The sequence below is a fragment of the Magallana gigas genome, chromosome 8 (genome assembly GCF_963853765.1).
Source record: "Magallana gigas chromosome 8, xbMagGiga1.1, whole genome shotgun sequence".
Classification (NCBI taxonomy): domain Eukaryota; kingdom Metazoa; phylum Mollusca; class Bivalvia; order Ostreida; family Ostreidae; genus Magallana; species Magallana gigas.
The window spans coordinates 27,522,325-27,539,971 of record NC_088860.1 but is presented as its reverse complement, the minus strand read 5'-3'; the positions used below and the strand labels follow the sequence as shown (position 1 = coordinate 27,539,971).

General features: G+C 35.6%; 1 protein-coding gene across 1 annotated transcript; it reads right to left on the bottom strand.

Moving 5' to 3' along the window:
• Nucleotides 1-1,201: 1,201 nt before the first annotated feature.
• LOC105341883 (negative elongation factor A) lies at nt 1,202-10,684 on the bottom strand. The gene is made up of 12 exons (XM_034471632.2): nt 10,464-10,684; nt 7,340-7,514; nt 6,685-6,846; nt 6,272-6,361; nt 5,800-5,945; nt 5,155-5,218; nt 4,550-4,671; nt 3,990-4,119; nt 3,465-3,694; nt 2,405-2,504; nt 1,856-2,059; nt 1,202-1,592 (listed from the first exon to the last, which is right to left on the bottom strand). Exons 1-11 carry the CDS (start codon nt 10,662-10,664, stop codon nt 1,881-1,883), a joined length of 1,599 nt encoding a protein of 532 aa, XP_034327523.1. The 5' UTR covers nt 10,665-10,684; the 3' UTR covers nt 1,202-1,592; nt 1,856-1,880.
• Between the last annotated feature and the right edge of the window lie 6,963 nt (nt 10,685-17,647).

The following is a 17,647-nucleotide window of genomic DNA, read 5'->3' as shown; positions in this document are numbered from 1 at the left end:
CTTTTCCACAGAGGGGGGGGGGGGGGGGGTCTAAGGCCTATTTACGGTATAATATATGTACTGAATTTTCTAAATAGGGTCCCAGACACCCCCAACCCTGGTTTATAAGTATATGTCATGCATGGACTTAAAACAATTTTCGGGAGGGGTGTGTTTACAGTGGGCGGGGCTTGGTTATCAGATAGTGGTGTTCCTTATTTATTCCAATGGAAAAAATGATGAAAATTGGTAATATTACGTGTATTTCTGTATATTCACTGAAAACCCATTTTTCAATCATGTTAAAAAAGTGTATTCAATGGACATGTACATGTACATTAAAGCTGAACACCCGGCTCGTAAATATAGGCACTGTCCGCCATATTTCTCTTTCAGCACCGCTTTCCCTACAATCCCTGTATCTGTGTGGACGTACATCTTGCTTCGCCGTGATGGTCGCGATGAAATATCAAGTTTTATGCAATTTTTTCAATCCAGGACAATACTTAAATCAAATAAACTAGTTAAAATATAATTTACAAACAGAATATGCACATAAAATAAGAAATAAATGCATAAATTCCAAAGACCATGAAAGGAATACTACACGTCGCTCACAAGTTTCAGGTGTGCCATCGGGTGTACCGAAATCAAAGGGTTTATATACCAGGTGCCGGTATGACGGTGCCTATTAACGAGCGGTGTTCAGCTTTTTAAAAAAATACTTTGAATACACTGATCATCACTGCCGCAAACCATAGCAAGTAGGATCCTCACAAACCACAGCCTGAAGTCTGCAAAACTCTCTCCAGATGGTTAGAGGAGCATACGTTTTGGCCTTAGTTTGCAACGATGAAAGCTTTGCGAACCCCAGACCATGTCTTGAGACGATGCCTAACCGTTTACTAGGCTGCTAAGGACACAAAGTGCAAAATATTTTAATCATTATACATATATCTAAAAAAGTTTTCATCCAGCATACATGTAGAGGCACCGTGTGTATGGGAATTAATAGTTTTGCAATCAATGCATACTAAATTTGGTAAAGATTGGCAAAGAAATTTAGAAGAAAATGCAGAAAATGTTAAATGTTTACAATTGATGTGATATCACGGACAAAAACAGAGAGATACATGTAGGTCATCTGACTGAATAAGGTGACCTAATAAAACTTATTCCCTGGTCAATAATTCTCCTTTAAGTAAATAATCTACTAACCAACAACAAAATAACAATTTTTAATATTATAACAACATCTTCAAATTTCCATACAACAAGGATACCACAATGAAAACAAATGAGAAATAATATCAGATAATCACATAGTCAGTTTTCATGTTAAAGAATGGCACAAAATGTATGGTCAACTGGACTGCTGTGTTGCAGAACTAGGAAGCTGTGTCATTATATAAGCACTCTTTGTTTGCGGTGAGAATGTGGACTTGATCTTCTGTATGATGGGCGTCACGCTTTTCCTGTATCCTCTACGCCGCAGCCTTGGGTAGCTGATGGGTGAGGCATGAACTGTAACTCTTGGATCCAACACAAGAGTGAGGAAGCTGATCAGACAAAGCTCTTAATCCAGATTAACCAGTGCTGTAGCAAGTTGCACTCTTGATCAGGAAAAAAAAAGAAAACCCTTGTGTAAAGCTTTATATACAGCCTGGATATATCTATGCCTATACATGTGCTAACAAAGATAAAACAAATCAATTCAGTATCTATGACAATGTCTGCCAATGTATAATCTTAGAATTCAGTCACTATTAAATCTATTTCAAAGATACCCAGTATTTATATCTATAAAAGATTACCAATATCTATAATATTTTTGCCTTGTGACAAGAAATTCTCCGTTAAATGATGACAGACTTACCGAGGTATAACCATCAAATAAAGATTCAGGTCTCTGGACACTCGCGGTATTTCTTGATCCTCTTCCACTCGCCAGTCTCGTAGTTCATCTGGAAGAAAATGTCTGCCAGCATGGTCTTAGTGGAGCCGTCTGCCTGCTGGAGGATCTCCTTATTTTCACTCAGTCGTATACTCAGTACATTACCCTGCTGTGGGCAAGGGTTGTCTGAAAATACACCAATATTACCAATAAGCCAAATCCTTTAAAGAGATAGAGATTGACAACCAGACTTTAAACCTACAACCATGAATGCAAGATCTACATACATGTAACAAATGGATTTATACTTGATCCACACAAAAATATTCAAAAAGTTGTATACAGGTTGCTTAATAATTAAAGGTGTGTGGACACATTCCTAGGGTATATTAGGCAAATTCTTAATACAAAGTATCAGAGAAAGAAATTTAGATAATTTTCAATAGAAAAACATAACATGCATCTATAATACTTTTGCAACAATTCTGAATAGGTCCCTTAAGTCCCGCCCTTCCTGGAATCGCTACTGACCTCTTGACCCTGCCATGAATCCAAGAATGAGAGCTTTTTCGGGACGTGTGACTTTGTTGGATGTACGGAACATTTCCTGTGCTTCCAACATTTGTTCTTTCTGAAAAATAAAGAAGTCAAATTTATATTTACAGCATAAGTCTGGATGGCTACACTGATACATGAGTTATAAATAAATAGTATACAGGTAAATATTTGATCTCAAACAAGGGATACATGTATCTCGAATACCGTGCTTATGTCGAAGTCGATCACAGGTCCCAACTGTTTTCTCTATGACAATGATTAAAAAAAAACTCTTGATATCTCGAATACGGTAATCTTGAATACCCAGCTTATGTTGAAGTAAATTGAAGGGCCAAAGATACGAGACAAACAAGTTGATAAAACAGGACTATCAACAGTCTCGTTTGAAGTCATCTTTTCGTAAGTTCTATGGTCGATATAACCACCTTGTCAGCAAATACAATCTTCTGCTGGGTCTCATGCTGACTGACGTCTTTCATACTAATTGTTAGATTATAATAAATCACCTAATTGCCTACAGACTTTTCCATTTTTTTTCCTGATTATGACGAAGAGCACACGGCCGGTGTGACCGGTCAGCAGAGAATGCTCACTCCTCCTAGGCACCTAATTCTACCTCTATGTTTTTGGAGATCCGTGTTGCTCTGCTTTGAATTTGTATTTTGTTTTATGGATTTTTTAGATGGTTGACGGTTTGTTATTGTCATTGTATCATATGAGATACAAAGATTTTATAGTTACATTGTTTTTACTAGTACAATACAAACTATATTAATAAAAGTATTAATATGTATTTCATATGGAAAAACAACACAAAAAATATTTCATCTATTAAGTTGAATATCCTTTATGAGTAGTAGAAGAATTTGTTTTATACCGGTACTTAAATACAGGTAAATATAAGAGGTTCAAAGAATTTAAACTGGAAAGCCACTTCGGATATCTCAACTCTTGGATATCCACCAAGTTCGAGATACATGTACTAATGTTTACTTGTATACCAATAATTATGTGGTTAGGATATAGAACTTACTGTAAGTGATAAACCCTTCTTTTGCTGTGGAGGAGCTGCTGCAGCAGTAGCCTGGGACTGAGGAAGTGTATTCTGATTGGATGGTTTCTGTACATTTGTTTGTAAGGTTGTCTGTGGTTGATTGGATTGTATGGCAGTCTGTGTTCTGATTTGTGATTGGCCAAGCTGTTGTTCTAACTGTTGTTGGAGATTGTCCCTGGCTTGTTGTTGTGTTGCAGTCACAGGTGAGACTACAAAATGAAACAGGTCAAAAAAGGGACCTTCAAGAATTGGTTTCAACCTTAACTAACTTTAATACTTATCTGACTCTAACCTAAAATTATCAACACCAAACTGTACTTTTGATATTTTTATATAATTTTATAAATTTTCATTCCAGGTATCCATTCTTTTCAAAATGACACACATTTGAAATTTAAATTCAAATTTTAAAAATCGGTTTCAAAATAACAAATATCACAGCAAAAAAGGTCGACCATTGTTGACAGTTGAGCAGACTAATGTATGGATGAGCAAAATACCCACCAAATGAAGACGGGGGTGTTGGGGCCGTTAGTCTGGAGGCTGCTGGTGGTACATATGTCACTGTGGGGGTTGGGGCTGCTAATGAAATTGTTGTTCCTCCAGGTAAAACTGTAGTGGGTGCCGACAGCTTCTACAAAAACATTAACACTCAATTAACATTAACATTGATGTTGTTCGAGACACATCAAAAGGGTAAACCGTTTCCTTGCTTTAATGCATGTGGGAAAAAAACCAACCCCAGTAAAGTGAGCACATCAGTCTGTATCTACCTGTAGTTGTGCACACTAAAAACAATATCACCTTATTCCCACTGTAATCTGGACAGAGCATAATGATTCCATATATTTACTGAGGGGGACAGGGGAAACATGGCCAGAAGCATAGCCTGGAGTATTGATTTCTTTATGCTTACTAATGTGGTAGGGAACACCAGACCTGCAGCATAAGAGGCAGTGATTCTTGGTGTTTCTGCATACTTACTAAGGGGACAGGAGACATCAGATCCACAGCATAACGAAAAATATCAGAAGCAGTGGTACTTATAATACCTGTATACTTACTGAAGGGGCTGGGGACACCAGACCTGCAGCATAATCTGGAGTATAGGAAGCAGTGGTTGGATTGGTCCCTGCTGCAGCAGCTGCCTCCTTCTCCTTTTTTCTTTGTTCCATCTCTTCCATTTCTGAAACCAACATTTGAGATGCTAAATAATTAAAGAATAAAATGTTTATTTTTCTTTCGGAGAGCCATGTATATACTTGAACTTCAACTTGTAAATGCATTGCATGTATATCTCAATACATATATAGTGCATAAAACTCTGGGGTTCTCCATCATATAAAATTCTGATGTTGTGCAAAACTCTTGGACTGAGCTTTAGTCCCCCTTTAAAGAACTGTTCCCATTTTCCCTTTCCTGATGGACTGAGTAAAAGTCATTGACACAGATATTCTTTTCAAAATTCTGAGCATCATCATAATGTTCAAATACCAGTGCGGTTGTTTCAGACAACTTTGAAAAAAAAAATCAACATCCCTACAAACAAACCTGAGTGACATCCCTCATCTGGAGAAGACCAACATCAATTTTTTAAAGGCATCCTTGTACAAAATCAATCCAATTTGGCCATATCAACTTAACATCAAGTGACAACATTAGCACTCACCTTGTATTTTCTTTCGTCGTTTTGCTTCTTTTGGCCCTAAGGGCAAAGCCTCAATGTCCAAGAGCTGAAAGTTAAAAAAAAAAATATTTAGCCCCTTTATATATATATATTTAGATGATTTTCAGCATATACGCGGTACATGTTATTCAATAAGAAGTAAGGTTATATATTTCACTTTCAAATACAAAACATACCCGGCAGCTTAGTAGAAATAAATAACATTTTTTAACTATTAAAAGGTGGTTGTATTCAATACATTCATGATTTTATTGATCTGACATTCATCATGTCAAAAATAAATTGTACCATTACAGTCTTGATGTTTTGAATGCTTTTCCAAGTTTTGAGTGTTGAAAATGTGTTCGAAACATATCTAAACATCTCCTTTTCCAATCATCAAACCTTTTTAGAGATAGATAAAAAATGAATGTCCTAAAAAGCAACTCTGAGCAACCTTACATAAAAAATTTGACTCTTCTTCTAACATACTGCAGTACATTAACAATAAATTAGTTACTGCAATGCTTGCTATCATTATACATTGTACCTGCATGAATCACTACAGAAAGCATTTCATTGTTAAAGAGAACAAGAAGAAAGGAAGGGGTAAAACACTCACATAGTTATATCAACTTTTTGGCTTACTTTAATTCCTCCTTCTTTCTTTAGGGAGTTTTGTCGATGGCCACCTAGAGGGGTTCCTTGCAGGGAGTTAGATCGTCCCATCACAGTTCCCGGTGACCGGAATCCGGCTGATGGTGGGGTCCTTCCAGGAAGGCCCTTTAACGGGGCTAAAAATATATGCAATAAATAAATTAATCTAAACATATAAGGAAAAAGCTCATTATTATATAAAATATATGACATTCGTTAATCTGACTTCAATCATTATTTGTTTAAGAATAATCAAAATTTTAAGTTCACCATTTACATGAATGCTAACTCTAATAGACTTACATTCATGATTGTACGAAGAGACAATTAAGAGTCACTTTAAGCAAAATCTCAAAAATTTTGGATGCAGATCAGTTATTTAAAATTCCAAAGTTATCAAATAAATTGGGGCTGTTGACAGGTACATGTATGATATTATTCAATCTTAAATTCAAACTCTTACTGGAGTCGTCCATCTTTTTGGCAAAACTGCGAACTTTGTATGGTACACTGTTTGGAGCATTATTTTTCTTGTTACTGGCTACCTCTGAGGCTGAAAAGGGAATTAATCAAGATTTCAAAAGTCAAGAAAAAAGACTAAATGATGATCACTTTACACATGTATATTATCATGTACATATAAAGGAAAAGAAAATTAAACTCAAGTTAATAAAGAAAACTGTTTTAAAAATATAATATTTTGCAGCAGGTATTTATTCTATTACAGATATGTGTATGAAAAGAGTAATGGCTATCAACTTTTTATCATCAAACCTTTGGTTAGCTTTGGCGAAGTTTAAAAAAAAAAACCTGTTTTTTAAAATGGAAAGTTTTCAGAATTTCAGAGAACTTTAGATGTATGTCAAATGCACCTACATTTCTGTAGTAGTTCAGCTCTGAGAATGGCTGACTTTGGCTTGCGTTTGAGGGCAAAATGTTTGACAGGTTGGGGGAGGGGTCCAGTGGCAGCTACAAGAGCTGTCTTGTTCAAAAACTGACATTCCATTGGAAGCATCCTTACACTGGCACACTTCTTAACTGTAATTACAGAAATGGAGTATACATGTAGTTGCTTATTCTAATCTAATCAGCATCACTGTGTGTGTTTCTTGTGTAAAGTAGCATAATACATACTTTGATAGGTAGTGATTATTAAATAAACTCTTTGGGTATTACGTAAATTACTATTCAAAGTAAAACTCTAAGGGATTTTTTACTTTGATTTTCATGCATTTGGAGAAGATCAGAAAAAGAATATACCAGTATGATGAATTATAAAAAAATATCTTTTAAATTTTTATAAGATTCAAACCTCTTCTTCTTTATTTATTGAATTACACAACTCAGAATCAAATAAAAACATCAACTTGTTTCGATGTTTAAAAATTACCTTAAAAAACATATATGAAGAAGAACGAATTTAACCTCTTTGAAAGAATCTTATTTCAGATACTCTAGAACATTTCAAGTGGGTTTAGTTGGCTTACCATATATATATATATATATCTTTTGAAAACAAAAAGAAACTTACCAACTTTACTAAGGTCTGTGAGGATCTCCATGAAGGTGGAGTTACTGTTATCGATTTCTAAATTCAGACAGCCAGTGCTTGGGTAGGACTGAAGGATTTCTGCTATTGCAGACACCCACTGGTCAGTGTCAAAATGTGTGGCCTGAGCTAGGATATCCTCCATGTCACCTTTCCACTACAAAGTGCGAAGCGCCATCATGTTATATGATAAACATTAATTAATGTAATATTGTTTTGCCTCACAATGTTGCAATGTCATTGGATAAAATGTGTCATGTAACTGCCCTCTAAGTTTCCATAGATGGCAAGTAGCATATAATTTACTATATTTACATTCTATTGTGTTTTTCCATTGAATTCCGTGATGTTTAAATGCCTCTAAATGCAACACCTATTCACTACGTATGAATTTACGAGTAATTTACATATGTAGTTCTCAAAAAGTGATTTCTATGTAATCGGTTAAAAAAAAGCATTTCATGAATGTTGTCAAAACACGATGTTTTATAATTATTCAACAAAAACGTTGACTTTATTGTTAAAAGCAACATTTCAAGAGTTATTTATCATGGATTATATTTTCATGCTCGTCGATCTTATCTCAACAGTCTATGTGAAAACCAGTTTAAACCGGTTTTACAATCAGCTGTTCTTGCTGTTACTTATTCACTCCCTCCGTGATCTGCACTTTATATCGATTTATTCAAGTAAACAATTGATTTCTTCAGTAAGAGAATGTAAATATAAGCATTAAATGATTTATTTTTGACGTCGTCGTGTCAATAACTGCCGTCAGGTGAGCAGACAAATTATCATAACGCGCTAACGCGCGTTATTCAATTTGTCTGCTCACCTGACGGCAGTTATTGACACGACGACGTCAAAAATAAATCATTCAATGCTATAGTAACAAAGCTGCAGGTACATTTTTTTTTCATTTTTGTCTTTGGTTTATTATCACGGGTAATACGAAAACTCTGCGCACTCAACAAAACCTTTATCAGTTTATCATAGAATTAGAAACATTTCAGTATTTAAACAGTCAAGCACAAACTTAATAAGTAAAACTAGCAACGTAAGTGACATGCACAGTGTCACTTCCTAGAGGCAGATTAAATCAATCTAATACAGTGATACAATATGATTGTTTAATCTGTTATGATCAGATCATCACAACCTGTACAATAACATGCTATCATTCGATCTATTCTTCTTTGAGAAGTGCACAGGCATAGCCTACATCCACTTCTCTTCAAAAGCCCTCATATTTTGATTCTGGAAAATGTGTAAATGTTAGAACCGAACGGATGCATTAATGAAATAATAGCGAGCGCAGCTCGCCGGCGCACAGCGCCGGCGCGGAGCGAGCTCTACCGGCAAGGCGTGTGTGAATAGAAATTTCGGACTATTTGCACATTCATTCAACGGATTTTTTTGGCGTCAGTAAATCGGACCAGTAATGCCTTGTTTTAATCGTCCCAGTAGTTCCCTGTAATTATGGTTTCCCATTTCACACTCTCACGAGAACAAGATAAAAGACTACGTACATGCATTGAAACAACGCCAAATTCCGGAGTTATCGTCCTTTCGAGTGACGTCACAATGGATTTCTTACACATTGATCCGACAGAATTTTTCGGAGTCAGTAAATTTCGACCCACAATGCAATTCCTCAATGTCGGCCGATCTCACTAGACTGGAAACCATCTCGCGAGAATCAAAGTAAAACTTTTGAGAAACAGATAAATTTTGTAATTTCCAGAACATCATGCTTTTTAAGTAAACCAAACAGTATTTTTCGCGTAGATTTTTCTAGTGTGGTTTTAAAGAGACAGACTACACTTGACTGACGTGAACTTTGACGTCACAATAAGGCGAAACTACTCTAAGTAGTTATTGTAAATCTGCTGAAATATAAATACCAAAATCTTCTCAAAATCTTGCAGAGCTAACGAATCGGGACATTTCTTCAGAGATAGGAAACAGCTGTAACATGCTCTCATTTGGATGTATGCTCACAATTATTTTATTCACTATATTTACGGTAATTTCCAGGAACGTTTTTTAAATGGGGCGTGGCAACATCATTCAAAAAATCTTCATAAGCAAAAAGAAAAATAAAATTCTCAAAATCAGGAAAATTCTAATCAGGGTGGGGAATGGGGAGTGCGTGGTATGCCTTTATCTCTTTAGCTGCTCAAAAGTGTCTTTATTTTCACTACTATTTACGATAATACATGCTCCCGGGGGATCCATTTTCCTTATGTGATCAACAGATTTTTTTTATACGTAAATTTGATTTTTTTTTAAACGGGGAATCTGTGATGAGTCAATTTTTATTTGTAAGTTTAATAAAAATGTCTGGTGCAAGAAAAGAGGAAATAAACTGCAATGTACATTATGTTAAAATCTTTATTATTCAACAACATTTTATCTGAGATAAATTCTATATTGGCGTGCGACCAGTATATAACCAATCTGATTAAAATCAAATCTTTGATCCGTTCCGACAAATTCTGATGTCGCTACACTTTGGTTACCGGCTATCAGAATTTCGGAGCGTTACAAAGATCTGATTTTAATCAGATTGGTATATAAATAAATAAAAAATCATATGAATTATGAATAATGAAAATGTACTGGAAAAATAGGTAGCCTATATTTATTTTATTTTGCATTCAAATTCATTTACTTTACGTCACTACTTTTATTTTTATTGATTTATCATAATTCATTTTGATCACCTGCTGCGCTCGCCCCAACGGTCGCACCGTAAAACATATTAGATCTGTTACGAAAATTCAGGGAAACTAGAGTCAAAATATGGGTCGAAGCTTAAACTGTCTTTGGTTCTGACATTTACACATTTTCCAGAATCAAAATGTGAGGGTTTGCGAAGAGAAGTGGATGTATAGGCTATGCCTGTCCACTTCTCAAAAGAGAATACATTATATCCACATCCTTTTAAACAGTAAAAATGTCAGTTACTACAAGATATAACCAAATTCTGAGATGTGTAAAATTCTCATACAATTTGAATGGAGATGTGACCAGAAATTCGGTTTAAACTCGACAAACTCATTCAAATAGAAAATTTCCCTCCATCTTTATGATTTTTGTTTACCTGTTCGACATTTCGTCTTGGAATATGAAGGAAAGAAAGCATGAGTTTGACCTTCACGTGCGGCTGCAGCGTGTGAAAACATGCATGGATACTTTGCAGTTTGTTCTGGCTGAGTTGTGAACATATTGTTTTTCCTGACCACAAGTCGTCCGTAGATCCCAATTTATTGTGAAGCCATAGCGCAGTGTCGCCGGAAGCCATATTGAAAAGAAATTTTTACTCCGTTCTTACGAGGCATCGGATTGGACGGTTCATAATGATGACGTATTTATTTTGGATTTTACTAATTAGTAGAAAATATTACCAAAAACAGAAACATAAAATCAACATTCAAATAACTTTGCAATAATAGTAACTACGAATCAAGTCATAATACAGTAACTACATGTATACAGTCTATTCAATTATTCATTACAGCGGCTTGTGTGTCTACTTTTACACGACCTGTAAGCAGGTGCGTTTAGTTACATTTTACATATTACACTGTATATATCCGAATCCATTAGTATATACAGTGATAAGATAAGTGTTAAAGATTGACGAAGAATTTCATCATATTTTATGCCGTTTCATAAACGATCAATGATATAAGTCATTCGTGGCTAACTGAACGAATTTGATAGCTAAGGTATATGTTGCTTCGTAAGTGCTTAATTGAAAATCGAACCCACCTTTTTACCTGAGACAGGTATGTCAGTAATGTACACAAGCCAAGATGGAATATTTAAAGTGTGCAGTATGTAGCACCCTGTTTGATGAACCACAAGAATTAGAATGTCTGCACGTGTTTTGCTCAAACTGCATCAAGCGAGAGTTGTTGGACACGGAAAGAAATTGTGTTCTCTGTCATATATGCCAAAAACCGACCGATCCACTGAAGGTTTGTGAAAGTCAGGTCAGAAAACTCGCCCTGCAGGCTAACTCCTGCAGACAGACCAGCCTACCAAAGGATGAAGATGGTATAAATGAGGTTGAAACATTGGTGGACAATATAAAACGTGGTGTCAGGTTAGCTATGGAAAACTCTATGAACGAAGTTAGTGGACACAAAGAATGTCTTCGGGGGAGAATAACCGAATTTTACCATTCATTAATATCTGATTTGACCAGTTACTTAGAAGAGCAATGTTCTGACATTCTTAACGAATTAGAAACGATATTTGAGGGATATGATCGCGAAAGTTCAAAGGGAAACGGAAGAAGGCAGAGAGTGTTAGAGGATGTTGAAACTGTTTTTAAATTGTTTAGCGAAATTTATACAAATAGAGCTAACCCTATTATGGAAGATTTTAGGCAGGGGATTATTACATACTTGGGAAGATGTCGACGTATGATGGATGATATTAAATCCATGCGATGTGACGTTAGATTCCTAGCGGGTCACGAACAGAGAGACCTCATTTTATCTTCAAACTTTGGAGCTATAGTAAATCAATCTCAAAATCCAGAGCTAAGACCCAGTACGTACGACGAGACAGATGAAAGTGGACAAGAAATGACGCCGACAAATCAATATTTTAGAGACGACAATACTGAAGAAGTTGTATCTGTACATCATGCAGGGCAAGATGGTATCGACCACACAGCGGAAAATGTACCATCCCACCAACACGTGACTCAGACACCACCAATTGCAAACATCAGAATGCCAAACGATTCGCTGACTGACGAAACTCATACATCTCGTATTGGACAGATATCTTCCAGAACACAAAGTCCTTCAGGCGATTTGAGCGCAGTTTCAGACCAAATGTCAAGGAATTTACAGCTTATTGATAGAAACGACGAGGAACAACCCCCGTCTTACTGGGAGGCGGTTGCAGAGAGCGAGACAGACAACACAAGAACTCCTCAGTTTTCGTTCAACTTGTCCCAAGAACCTCAAAGTAGAGAACAACATTTGCTAAGTTCAACCCGAACATTAGAATCTAATACTACCGGGCTTTCGTCGCCACGAAGAACAGGACAAAGAAACCGTGTTCCACAAAGAATAATGTATAGAGAAGACAGTGTACACGTCATACACACTTCAAGTCCATTGCAATATGCAACGCATGCGCGATCAATTCGAACGCAGCTCCCTGACGACACGCGCAGTGGACCAATAGTAGGAATAGCATGGCTGCAAGATAAACTTGTACTGGTCGATCGTTTCAATAGTAAGATCAAGATGTTTACAGAAACGGGTGAATTTCTTCACAGTCTAAAATTCATGGACGGAGAACCTTGGGATGTGTGTACTGTGAATGTCATAGAAACGACGAATAACCCACTAACGTGTGCCACTACTGTTCCCCGACAGAAACTGGTTATGTTGATTCAGATAATGGAGGGACGGATGCTGTTGATAAGACACCGGATTGCTACCAGGAAAGGATACGTTTGCATTGCTTACGACCAAAAGAATGGCTGTCTTGTATGTGGCGTCTCGTCTCCATTCGGGACCTCTGGCATTGACGTCATCAATACTGGTGGAATTCTCCTTGCGCAGTTTCCCTTACCACCCCAAGTTCTCGTTCGTTCCATCGATGTGTCAATCAAAGACACAATTATAATCTGTGACTGGAGAAAAAATACTGTTACTTTCCTAAGCAAAACGGGCGCGCGTATCGGACAGTACAGTGGATCGGAGCAGTACCCGCTTCTGGAGCCAGTTGGAACGTGCACAGATGGAAGAGGTTTCCTGTTTGTAGCGGATTCCAAATCGAACACGATCCATATTCTGACAATGGAGGGTATGCTGTATGGCACTGTCAAGTCCAGCTGTCCAATCATCAGACCGAAAGAAATCAACGTCCGCCCTGACGGACCGCCTAAATTAGCGCTCTCTCACGGCTCCATGTACGTCGAGGTGTTCAACTTGTTCGAAAGCAGTGACACTGCTCCAACCGTCACTCCCTCAGCACCAAACCTTTAACTTAGTTAGTGTTTATATTAATGATCAATGAAGGATTTTTATAATAACTTTAGTAGTGGTTTTTTATATATATATATATATATATATATATATATATATATATATATATATATATATATATATATATATATATATATATATATATATATATATATATATATCTCTGCATCAGATAAAACTAAAAGTAGTTTATGGGGAACATATACCATGATATTAATTCCTGTAACCTGTGACAAGTTTAATGTCTTAATTATATTACACATACAGTCATGTACTTGTTTTTCGTTTAAATATCACTTGCCAATTATTGTGTTAACTTTGTAAATGCAAAGTGAATCAAAATGAACACTAGGATATACACAATTTATGAGATAAAATATATTAATTCCATAAATTGTGTATATCCTAGTGTTCATTTTGATTAACTTTGCATTTACAAAGTTAACACAATAATTGCATGGCAAGTGATATTTAAACGAAAAACAACGTTATAATGTTAAAATGAGGAAGAATATTTCAAATTTCCCATTTCCCATGCTTGACTTGATGCTTAAAACCATTTCTTTATCGATAATTTTATGTACTCTACCTCGGTATCTTTTTTGTTCACTGTACTTATTGTTTGTTGTATTCAGAGCTGTATGCTAAATAAATCACGGTGCTGTTTATAAATTGATAAATGAATTAGCTCTGGTCGTTTTTAGACTATATTGATCTCTTAAAGAGGAAAAGCTATACATGTAAAAAGATAAGGGAAATATTTAAATTTTAGAATTAATAGGATTGATTATAAAATTTACCAAATATTAGTAATACTTAATAGCTAAAGAAATCAGGTCTGATATTTTAAGGTAGATCTGATGGTTAACTTGTTGACCATTCAACTTCCTTAATGTAATTTAATTGAAATGAAACTTTAAATTATGAAGACTTATATTGTACTGGGTTATATAAAGTCGCAGAGTTTGGTGGACGTGGCAACACTGTAACCTTCTCCGTCTTCAAAAATTGCTTCACACGCTTAGACGTATGTGATGGAGCATTATCATGTTTAGACAAACATGCCAAAATTCTGACACAGGGTGTCGTTTGTGATAATATTTCTTGAACTTTTTTAGCATAACATTTCGGTAATACGTATACCGATCTGTTACACTTTTGCCTTTTGGGACATATATTTGTAGGGTTATACCGTCACTCGAGAATAATATGCAAAAAGGAACCTTAACAGCTTCTTTGGGCAATTACAGACCTTCTATCGTGTCTTACTAAAATTTCCCAAAATATTGATAATTGATGGGTAATTAAGAGAAAAATCGATTTTCGACCTTAGATGAAAGGAAATTAAAAAACAAAACAAAAAACGGCCATACCGGATTCCGATTTCAAACCTTCGACCCTGTACACTAGCAATTCGGCAACGGCGACTCTTATCAAGCGCGACTTCAAATTCTGTAGGTTGTTAATCGAATAAAGGTGACGTAGGTTTAAATTCGCCGTGTTTATAAATATGAACAGTAATGCACAGGGGCATCGTATTCGCTTTACTTTCTATGAAATACATATGTATATATAGAAATATTTACAGTACGTATCAATTTTGAAGCCTAAAGCCCAATAATTTCAGAAAACGTGAGTGACACAAAATGGGCGTGTCTTATAGCATAATTGGCTGCACCGCGTAGTAATACATAGCATGTGCTACATGATTTAAAGTATAGAAATTGGAAATAATAAAAATATAAGTAGTAAGGAATTATTGATGCGTTGTCAAATCTATCATAAAGTCCTTCAGGCTTTACTGGATTTGACCACGCCCCGACCAAAATTATCACCTCACAATACTCAAAGAATGATTCCTTATTCCTTAAATATTTCATAGAGAGCGGAGCGGATACGATGCCGCTGCCATTGATGCCAACTCATTGAGATGCGCAATGAATGAATCGGCGATTGGTGACTGGTGACATCAATATTATTTATTTGAGAAAAACAAATACTGCTTATACAAACAATGTAGTAGTCCAAAAACGATATTTGCATGGCAAGTAAAATATCAAAACTGATAAAAAGCCAGGAACACATCAGATATTTTGGACTAAAAATGTAACCGGGTAGCGGTGACTAAGAAATGAACATGGCTAGTAAAATTCTTGTCGCGAGCTGCTAATTTAAGATGTTGGAAGGCTACGTTGAATTATGATTGTATGTGGCCAGAAATCGATTAATTATCATGTATTTGTGGATTACAAATACAGAAAGTCTAAATTGAATTAAGGTCAATCATGTATTTTAGCCAAGTCGGAAAAAAACAAACTTAAAGCTATACACGCTATAATTTGCGTCAATTTTGAATAAAGGGGAAAATGTATGTGTTTGATTACTAATAAAAGTTACCTTTATGCTGTTAATTATAATGCTCAATTCGAACACGTAACAAATATATCAAATATTAATCAATAAAAGATATTTATTTTCCTGCCATGAAAGTAATGCCTCCTCGTGAATATTAATCTATCACGTGATATCGACAGCTAAATTTAGTCTATCATACCAAAACTGGTGAAGGGTCAACATCTTCATAATTGTGATAGTTTCACAAAGGAAAGGATATTTTCAGTAAAGCATAAATTTGTCCGATATACGAGTACAAACAAAAGAAAAAAATACAAGCCTCTGAGTAGATATGAATACTTCCTTTAAAAAATTGACGTAGACCTGTGTTTTTCCCCTATGTGCTATTTATAGATCCTATAAGTGGTAATGCAGAAGTAAGGGTATCGTGAATAACAAACGTATTTTACTCATTATACATGTATGTATTTCAAATTAACAACTGTTAAGCATATTAAAAATCAAGTTGGATATTTAATTAGGCAAACAATAACGACCACCTAGTTCTCCGCGGACATGCGCAATGAGGTCGGTTTCGCTCTTCCTTCATCAATATTCATGAAAAGGTATATTTTCCTGGCAGGAAAATAAACAATTAACGATCTATATCTTTGTAACGAGATGGAATTCACCATTGTAATTTACAGATTAAGGATAACTTTTATAAGTAGACAAACACATGCGTTTTCACTGTCATTCAAAATTGACGTAAATTATAGCGTGTATAGCTTTAAATAAAATGCTGTAAACAAAATGAAAATAAAGTCGGAGTCCCTGAAGGAAGAGTTATCCTTCATAGAACTTCACAAACTGCCGTGACTAGATTGTTGATGAAAATGCAAACACTATAATGGTGTTTCTTTGCGCTCTCACTTTTACGAACATGCGAGAATGCGAAGTTGCAAAGGCGAAAGAGCGAAATTGCGAAGATGCGACGGTATGAGCAAAGATGCGATGTTTTTATCTTTGTGTCTCTCTTATACCTTAAATTCTAGCATTGAAATTTCGATCAATGAAATTGCACATGCAAACTATTTTTTACCTACCCCCCCCCCCCAAAAAAAAATCTCAATTCGTGTCAACGTCTGTTCAATACACAGATTTTCTAATAAACTTGACCCTTATGTCACTTCGATTGGCAAAGGTAGACACTTCAGACACTTCCATATGTCTTAATTTTTACAACGTATGGTAAAAAGAAAATGTGTAAAACGTCGCGCACGGTGTCTGTAAATTTCGGTAACGTTAAAAAAAGGCCAAAAACGTCAATATATCCTTTTTTTAAAATCTTTTTTTCTAAGATGTCATTCTATTGAATAAGCAACATTAATTAAGGTCGTGAAATAGTTTAAAATAACAAAATTGGCACATGTCATGTGCAAACCCACCTCAAACGTTAAAGGTATATATGCCGTTTGAAATGAAAATTTCAAAATAAAGAAATGTTTGCGTTTTACAATTATGGTACAAAAGTTATAAACTTTCTGCAAATTATACAATTTAAATCAAACGCATTTAAAAGTATTAAATATAAATTCTAATTCATTTATATTTACTCCCCGGGTTGGTCAGTAGTAAACGCCCAACTTTGAAATAATCATGAGCACGTGATGTGACAAGCTAATTTTAGAACATACATAAGATGTCGACACAAAAACTTGGTTGGCAGTGGAATAACGCTCTCGGGGAGAAAAGAAAGATGAAAAAACCAATTTGATAGAAAACGTTGTATATCTATATTAAAGACCACTTTGAGCGGTGGACACGTGTTAGAAATTTCATGTTTAACTATGAGCTTGATGGCTTTCTGCTATAGACAGGTGGGGGTCACACAGCGGTGTGTTTTCTTTGTTAAGTAAGATATTAACTCATA